Source organism: Spodoptera frugiperda, chromosome 5, assembly GCF_023101765.2.
Source record: "Spodoptera frugiperda isolate SF20-4 chromosome 5, AGI-APGP_CSIRO_Sfru_2.0, whole genome shotgun sequence".
In the NCBI taxonomy this organism is placed as follows: Eukaryota; Metazoa; Arthropoda; class Insecta; order Lepidoptera; family Noctuidae; genus Spodoptera; species Spodoptera frugiperda.
In genome coordinates, this window is record NC_064216.1 from 12090017 (window position 1) to 12099775 (window position 9759).

Consider the following 9759-nt stretch of genomic DNA (forward strand, 5'->3'; position numbering starts at 1 on the left):
ATAGGTAGTCGATGTTTTTTTAGAATAAAAAACGAAAATCGTGCGTCGTTCAATTATCATTCTTAAAAAACCTTTAATTATGTGGGTAAATCTACTGTAGACGCGGCTCTCTCTGCCCAAACCACAGTGACATTATCTGAGCAGAAATATATAGTAGGCATTTTTCTAGACATTTCCGGCGCCATTGATAATGCGTGGTGGTACTTAATCTAACATATACAAACTAATACTTGTTTTCTTCACGGTTCTGTAAAACTGAAACTCTGAAACACCTCAGGGCTCGGTCATAAAATATTTATTTTGACAAGTATATACACGTAGTTAGACTGCACAACTAAATAACACACACATTTTTTTAAAAAATAAAGAGAATTAAATGTATGCTGCGAGTATCGATAGCGATCAAAAAAGATTTTTCTAATGTCCATCCCTAAAGAGAGACGTCAACATCATACTGGCATCTGTCAGCCGCACCTTGTTACAGCGCATAAGGTATAATATAATTTTTCTATAGAAGTGTTGAAGCCATTGTTTTAATCAGTAAAGGTTTTTTAAAATTTGGATTACTGTACAGAAAGTTTTGTATAAAATATAATTATAACATGAATCGTTTTTGAGAATTCATACAATAAATTGGTACCGTTTTCGTAATTAATCATCAATTTTATGATTTAAATTTCTCTAAAGTCCAGCATTTGTAGCCACTGTAGAAGATTACGAGACATTTGGTATGATGATAAATAATTTTAATTGAAAAAACAGTTGGCAATTATAACCCGCACGCTTGTGTGACCAGATTTTGATTTAGCTAAAGAAAATCGTTCTAAGTGGTAAGTAGAATTCTACTTTAATAGCACAATGTATGAAAAAAAAAACAAAAAATACAAATCTATTAATACGTTTTTACTTAAAAAATTAACATTAATTATAAAGTCTACTTAAATATGACTACTAATAGTGTCCATAGATTGAGCTACTGCTTTCTCTTTTTTATCTTCTTTTCTTCTTCTATCGCTCTCCTCGACTTGTTTGATGGTGTCATGGAGAGGAGTATTCTTCGTCTCAGGAGTGAGGAAGAGAGACATCGAGGTTATGATCGCTGAACAACCGAAAAACGTGAATGGTAACGCCGTCGATATTGTGTTCTGAAATAAAAGAGAATAGTTATTAATTTGTAAGGACATACAAAGTTATCATATCATTAAAGCACGTCAGAATAAATATCAACGTTAATAAAAAATAAGTTGACAAGACACATAATACCTTTATTCAAATCACATTACACATGAGAGAAAATTTTCGCAAACAACCATTACTATACGTGATTATTCTATTCAAATACTGTTTTCAGTATTTCGTGATGAGAATAAACATTGACAACACACAGAAAAATAGATTTATCGATTATATTTTTACCACCATGTTTACTTCAACGAAAACTTCAGTGAATATTACAAAACGCATATTTTAATAAACCACAAAATGTTTTACTTTCATGCTATGCCTTATAAAGGGTTAATGTTACTCTATCTTGAAATAATTTAAGTATAAGCAAGCTATTTTAGGTCAAAAGAAAATTTTACCAATATCGGAGACAAAGGTGCGAGCATTCCACCGAGTCTGGACGCGAAGGAGCCCAGACCGAGCAGAGTACCCCTCACACTGGTGGGGAACAGCTCCATGGTGTAGGTGATGGCTCCAGTGAAACACGCGGAGATGATCACCTTACCCAACAGGAACAACGTGATCTTCGCCCATAGGTAGCCTGGAACATTAAGAGTTCATATTAGAGATTAATTTTGAGTCCATTTTCATCACCGGCAACGTTTTGTTTTCGTAATTTTAAATCAGGACTTATAGTTTTTGTCTATAATCAAAGACTAACTTTAAGAATTAAATCAATTAGTACTTGTATGTATATGAGATTTTTTAATAAATGACGAGGGTAAACTCTATTCTATATTTTAACGTCTAATAATCTATACTAAAATCGTACTCACTATCAGGCACTAAGGCAGAGATGACACAAACTGTTCCACTGATAAAGTATCCCGCCATCAACGGTATCTTCCTCCCGTACTTGTTCATCAGATACAAACTAATGATCTCCCCTGGAAACGACATTACAGTCGACAGCAAGAAGTTCACATACTTGTCGCCCGGTAACCATACGGAGTTGATCATCAACCCGTAGTACACGAAACTAGATGTGAACCTACACATCCCCACCACTAACAACCTCTTCAGAATCACTTTGGACTTGAATATTTCACCATAACCCTCCTTCACTTGGTTTTCAGCGATATCGAACTTGTTTTTTAGATCCACATCAGTTATAGCATCAAGTTCTTCATAGTCAATATTTATTTTGTTCATTTTTGCAATTCTTCTGATTGATTCCTTTGCTTTGTCTATTTTCCCGTTAACAATCTGCCACCTTGGGCTTTCATGGATGATGAAGATGTAGGATATGAAGAAGATGAGAGGTCCGTTGATGATGCGGAGTAGAGTCTTCCAGTATGGCACGAACATGGCAATGACGGCGAATAAGCACTCGCCGAGGTAGATAGCATACGCGAAAATTACTCCTGATAGCAGCCTGTGTCTCGCGCTGGCTATCTCGACCACTGAAAGTTAAGAAAACTATTATAGGAAATAAATATTAGCATGGATATATTAGACGTTTGTTTGGTTGGTTGGCATTTGGATGGAAAAAAATATCGTTCCTCAAATTAATTGCTGTATTGCCTAGTCAACATTCATTTCAGATCATGATAATGTGTTCAATGTTTGTTTGTATTTTCTTTAAATAATCAAAGTCTAATGGCACGCTATATACAAAAGTAGATATGCTTACATATGACCATAGCAGCAGCGTAGGAGCCTCCTGTGACGGCTGCCTCCAAGAACTCGATGACCACGTACACGTAGTAGGAAGTCACGAATGTCTTGATGAGGCCGATGCAGCCTCCGCATACGCAGAATATGAACGTTGGCATACGGCCGAACCTGGAAGACGATATACATGAAGATTTATGAGAAAGTAATCCTGGATTACAGGAGTAGTAGTGGTTGGAAATACATATGTGGCGATAATCCAAAATCAACTTAAAAAAATTCGTCAACTTTAAAATATTTTCACTGAAGTTTAGTGTAGTAACATTAGTAATTATCAGCAATAAACTTCAAATTAATTCTGTGGAGGTTTTTATAACTTAAAATTATTTTAAACTGTTGAAAAAGAAGTCAATGGATTAGATAAAATGGTTAGAAGTGTTTTTTTGGGAAATAGTTATTATATAAGTTTTTAAACTGACATGGTCACTAACACTATTATTAGAACTTATGACGGGATATTTACCATGTTTATTAATTTTGATGAGTTTCCGATATTTCGGCACTGTTACATCGAAGTGAATAAACATGGTAAATATCCCGTCATAAGTTCTAATAATAATAGGTATATAGGTAAATAATTCAATTATCTTGCTGTAGTATAAGTTAGTTGATACCTACCTATCTGACATCCACCCCGAGATTATCATGGAAACCAGCATTCCAGTGCTGTGGATGGTTCCAATCAGGTTTATCTTCCATGGTTGACAGGCCAGATTTAGCTGGAAGACAGGAGAACATAGGTTTATTAGTTGGTTCCTTCAATCGAGTCAAGAGCGAATACGAACTATACGGTTTAAGACACGATCACTAACTACCAATTTCAATGCAAAATCTTTAGATAAAGATTGATTGTTGACATTAGTTTTATATTGTTTTTATCAAAAATGAAGATCTATCTAGAGGTTTTGTATTAAGATCGGTTATTGAAATTGGCAGAAAGTCCAGACTAAGTTTAGGTAGGAAAAATCGGTAAATTTTGAAGTGTGTATTTTCAATATTCTCAGCAGTAACCCTGGAATTTATGGCAATACTTAGGACTTTTAAAATAGCTGGCGAAGAGTAGTAGAGTGCTTTATATTATATTTTATGCACATGGGCTTGTCCCTGTGAAGTAGTTATATAAGATAAGACATCAAGAATGACTTAGGTACTAACTACTACCTATGTATATGTATACCTGCAGGCATGTGGAACAATATGAGCGTGTTAAACTAATTATTAATTACGCAGTTAATTGTATATAGTCCATTATCATAAACATGATTATGCGTGGTGTAACTATAACAATAATTGTGTAACAAATGGGCAATCAGAACTGCACGGTTGGTGCGACGGCTGGACAACTGGCTGCCCTGCAATGTGTAGCTGGTCCGATTCTCGCACGAAGCTACTCTTTGGGTGATCCACAAATTGTTGGTTGTTTCGGGTCTGGGTGTAATATTGTGGGTCATTTCATGTTTGATCGAGTGTCATGTAAAATTCTATGTTTGTAATGTGTATGTATGTTTGTAATGTGAAGTTCTATGCACCCACGATATAGGAGAAATTCCTAATTTGGGACAAAAAGTATGATAGGCACGTTGGTTCTAAAAAAACGAAAGAACTAAAAACGAAAGAAATTTAAATAAAGACGTCAAGTTAAAACTACTTTAAACTGCATTAGGATCGTAATCAATTTTCCAAATGATTAAGGTTAGGTGCAATGTTTTGCAGTGGAAATTCCAAGTGAATTAGTATGGTAACGAGTTGATAATACTGTAAACTAGTATAAACATTCTCTTTATTCGCTATCTTATACATAATAAATAAATATTAACTTTCACCACTATCAGTTTGTTCTACTTCTACGTGTAATGTTTATGGTATGGAAGCGCTTTTTAAATAATTTAGGTATTTTTTCTATTTTTTAACCGACTTCCTAAAAAGGAGGAGGTTCTTAATTCGGCCGGTATGGTTTCTTTTTCTATGTATGTATGTATGTATGTTCACCGATTACGCCGAGGTTTATTGACCGATTTGCTCGATTCTTTTTGTCTTCGACGCGGATTTTCTCATCTTAGGTCCTATTTTAAATTTGATTCAGATTGGTTCAGTAGTTGTTATTTATTTACAACAGTAACATAAATATCCAAATCATTTTTGACCACCTATGGTGTTATTATTATGGTCACGGTCACGGACACGAATGCTTGCATTCGTCAAAAACGATAGTATAAAGTTTGTTTTACGTTAAAAGTAATCGAAACGAGAGCGAGTTCGGCGTTATGATTGGCTGGTTTATTCGAGCTGAGCAATTAAGAACTTTAAACGTAGAGCAAACTTGTACTAAGAGTCCTAATGATTTTTGGTTTAAGTTAAAAAAGTCGATCTCAATACAAAGATTGCTATTGATAATTAATTATTTCGGTCATTAGTTTTAAGGACCAGTTTTTAACCTTTGGGAACATGTACCTATTTATTTATTTATTGGTAGGAAACTCAGCAGCTTATTATTCTAAGTACATGATATACATAGTATAGAGTATGAGGTTCGGAAGCCAATAACAGAGTTTCAAAACATGCATTATATAAAACTAGAAAGTAGCGAAAATAGGTAAATATACTACAGGTAAATAAACAATGTAACTAAGAGAGAAAGATGTATAAATAAAAAATATGTACCTCAGCAATAATAGTATCGTTGGACTCATAAACCCATTCGGTGCAGGTCTTCAGCTCCTCGCTGAAGCTCTGATTGGTGCAGAACGGTTGAGTATGGTCTTCCAGCAGGACTGGCGAGGAACACCGGTCTATGGTCTGGTTCGGCCACCAAGCTGGGTGGAAACTTGAGCCCTGGTCTTCGCACCCGTTTACTCGACATCTGGTTGAAGGCAAATATAAGAAGAGTGCTAAGGTTTCTCGTAAGAAGTTGTACTATAGATAAACTAAAGAAGACAATAATAGATAACTTACATAGAACATCAGTAGTGACACGGACTCTGGAATTGTGCCCAGTATATGTCAGTAGGCTCGCCCCTTATTACATGGGACTTATAAATGGTGAAAAGTAAATCGTATAGCGGCATTACGTGCCATAATGTGTACCTCTGCCTACTGCTTCAGGGATAAAAGGCGTGACGATAGATAGATAGAACATAGAATGAATAAGAAACTTTTAGGTCAGGAAATTAGCATCGCGTTGTTGTCTTATGAATTGAAACAATCTGTGGGTAGTCAGACTCAGAACATTTTTTTGTAGGAGGGAAAATCATCCAATTACTTACTTCTACCGCCTTGGGCCAAACGAGAGGGAGTGTCAGATTCTTATTGACTTAAAACCACCCCATTCCTACTGCTGCTTTTCGAGCCGGAGCCCCGGTAACCCGCTATGTAGTCCGCAACTCCGGAGAACAGGGCAATGGATTCCATTAGGTTTTAGCTGTTGGCTAACCATTCGCTTTATTGGTCTTGAGCTTTGATTCTTAACCAGATATATCCTAAATGGGACCCAATTAAATCTGGTTACAACTCCTTTGTTTAACCAGAAAACGATATTCAAAATTGAACCTTAAATTCACTCACCTATAATTGATATCTCCGGCAGCAAATATGTAATTAATGTTGATCATAGTGACGAACATGGCAGGGAAACAAATCAACGAGTATTGAATTATTTGATATCGACCAAAATTTTCAAATACTTTTGAAACTTCACACACCTTATTGTCCTCGCACTTTTTGTTCGCCATTTTAAAAAAAATAATCACTTAAAACTAAACTTTTAAAAATAAATTAAGTCTTCTTAAATCAAAATTTGAATTGTCAAAATTGAAAGTATATATTTTTTTTTATTTATGAACAGGATTATTTTCAAATAAAGAACACGCTTCAATGTTGTTGCCTATCATCGCAATGAAGGCATTTTTAAAAACGAATACAAATTAAATTAAAAAATGAGCGATTGAATTTTTTTTAAAACACTATCGTGGTTGATACATAGTCAATTTGTCTCTATGAAACAAGACGCACGCCCGCGACGTACTTACAGTAACTAATTATCTTCATATGGAATTTAGCTACAGTTTCGTAACAATTCAATTGAGATCAATTTGTCTGTGTGTGTCTCAATTAAATGGGACAACTTGGCTCTTAGTCTTTTCGGAGGCCGAAATGTAAATATTGATGGTCCCTCATCAATTTTGGGACTATTTTTAAAGAAAAAAGGGATTTATCCTTTTTAAAATGGACGAAATTATTGATACATAACTTGAAAGCGTTGTTAAATAATAATGTTGTTATTGTAACCAATTCGTATTAGGTATTTATTAACTTTCCTTCTTAAAAATAAATAAATATAAATATGGCCTTAAGGTATCCCAGCATCCCCATTTTTATTTCACTGTCGCACTCATTTAATGATTACCTAAACAATTTCTTTGTAACGATTTTGTCCCCAAAGCAATTGCTAAAGATTGACTCTGAGTACAGCGATTACTGACTGCAAACCACCCCGTTCCTACTCCTACTTTGTGCTGGTAACCCGCTAAGCCTGAGAATCTGAAGTATAGTCTCGCTCTCCGGTTTAATTTCACGTGATCACTGCGCCGCTATAATTCAGCAATTTAGTTCTTAATGACACGAGTCATGCTAGGTTAAGTAGTAGTTAACGTCGACCCATTATATAAAAAAAAAAGAGCTGGGCCCCTTGACCTAAAGAACGAACACTTGATAATAATGTCTGTATTTTTTGTCTTTTTTTTTGTTCTTTTCTACTAACACTAGATAATATAAGCTATTATAATACTAACACAATTTGGACCCCTGATGTCTGAAATAAATGCATTTTAATTAATTAAAAAAACGTAGATAAATCTATAAAACTGTTTCTGTTATGCCTGAAACTGAGGACGCTTGACTTTTCGAAACCTACCAACGGCAAAGTACCAATGCGATTTTTTCCGTATGTACTTTCTAAGATTATTTGGACACCACTGACTAACGGTGAAGAAAAACACCGTGAGGAAACCTGGGCTGAGCAAGCGTAGTAACTGATACTCAAACCTTCTCCATGCGAGAAGAGGCTTTTGGTCAGCGATGGCCACTTATAGGTAGGGTACTATGTAACTAACAAGTACATATTGCGTTTTAACACTTTAAACGCCACGGGGGTCACCGGTGACCAACGTTAGCGGAGGATTTGCCTTCAACAGTTTTCTATTGGCCGTCACTTAATAGATAAACTTTTCACACAGACACAACCGCAAAAGTCTGTAGTAGTATATTTATACATACTATTGTATATATAGTATATATACGTAGTATAAACTATTGTATATATAGTATATATACAATAGTATGTATAAACGTCATAAAACGTAATCAAGATAAAACTGAATTCGTGTTTGTTATATAATTATATTGTTAGCTGATGACAATTGATTAAAATATTAACTTTGTATTAAATAACATGGTACCTACATTGTCTTTCGCTGGGTACACACTTTCTTTTTTTTGAGGTGGGCAAATCATCTAATGACTTCTCCAACCTTGGGTGAGGGAATGTCAGACTGTTACTGACCAACCATCCCGTTCCTTCTCCTGTTTTTGGCCTGAGCCCCGGTAAACCCGCTAGGTAGTCCACAGCTTCGGAGTAGGTACATACTAAGACCCACATTTTTGACACATGAGGGAGATGAACACGAAGGAGCGACCGGATCCATGCTGCTACACATGGGCCGGCTCGATCCGATCGGATTCAAACAACACATACGTTGTGTTTAGTCGTGCGAGTGAGGTTACTGGGGGCCCAAGCACCACTCCAAACTCCCCACTCCCCAAACCCTCAAATCCCTTTTTTTTGAGGGCGGAAAATCATCCAATGACTTCTCTCGCCTTGGGCGAGGCGAGACGGAGTGTCAGACTCTTACTGACTAAAAACCACCCCGTTCCTTCTCCTGCTTTTCGAACCAGAGCCCCGGTAAACCCGCTAGGTAGTCCGCAGCTCTGGATCAGGCATCAGCCCTACTGGGCCCCATCTGTAAAGCCTCAAATCCCTAGTTACCTGATTCCAGAAGTGAGAGAAGCGGGTCTACCTCGTGATTATTTAATACTCTGTTTATTATAGTTTTATTAATAAACGTGGCATTACGTATTATGCCATTATTATACAGACAAATGTAACAAAACCGAGATAACACACCACATTTGCTTATTTAGTTAAGAATTATATTTGTATAGGCTTCATTTATAGTTATGTATACAGACATTTCTTACAAAAACCTTCCTTAATTTATTAATAGATTAACTGATAATAAAACGCTTAATATGTCATTAGGCTGGTTTTCTGGTTTTTCCCAGAGGAGATTAGGCATATAATGATACAATTTCCTCCTGTACCTAAGTAATTATTACAATATTAATAATTCGTGGCATATTCTCGCACCTTTAACCAAAATGTGAGCAATAGGACCATAGGACCAAAAGATCACAGAACCACAGGACCATAGGACCTAAGGACCATAACACCATAATAACTAGGGTCAAAGGACTTAAAATTACGTGTGTTAGCAAATCAAAGTAATTTTCAAACTCACGTGTTTTTTGGTTTAAAATTGTCTGACATCTGTCTTTGGACGACATTTATATACACAATACACATTCACAATATTACATACATAGGTATCACTACCTCACCACACCAAAGGAATTAACTACAAATTAAAAAACGATAAAAAACATTTTATTCAACCTTCAAATTCAACAGCGAGATTTGGACAAAAGCCTTTTGAAGCTACAATAAGTTCTGAATTGAAGCACTTGGCACATTCCAGGTTCCAGTAGGTGCGTCCATTCGATGCGCAGACAGGGTCCAGGATCCCGTGG

The 9759-nt window shown here is 35.9% G+C and overlaps 1 protein-coding gene across 1 annotated transcript; it reads right to left on the reverse strand.

Annotated features, from left to right (window-relative positions):
- Positions 1 to 882: 882 nt before the first annotated feature.
- LOC118272162 (organic cation transporter protein) lies at positions 883 to 6925 on the reverse strand. The gene is made up of 7 exons (XM_050693835.1): positions 6460 to 6925; positions 5560 to 5758; positions 3517 to 3617; positions 2858 to 3009; positions 2001 to 2627; positions 1584 to 1765; positions 883 to 1145 (listed from the first exon to the last, which is right to left on the reverse strand). The coding sequence occupies exons 1-7, from the start codon at positions 6624 to 6626 to the stop codon at positions 939 to 941; spliced, it is 1635 nt and encodes a 544-aa protein (XP_050549792.1). The 5' UTR covers positions 6627 to 6925; the 3' UTR covers positions 883 to 938.
- Between the last annotated feature and the right edge of the window lie 2834 nt (positions 6926 to 9759).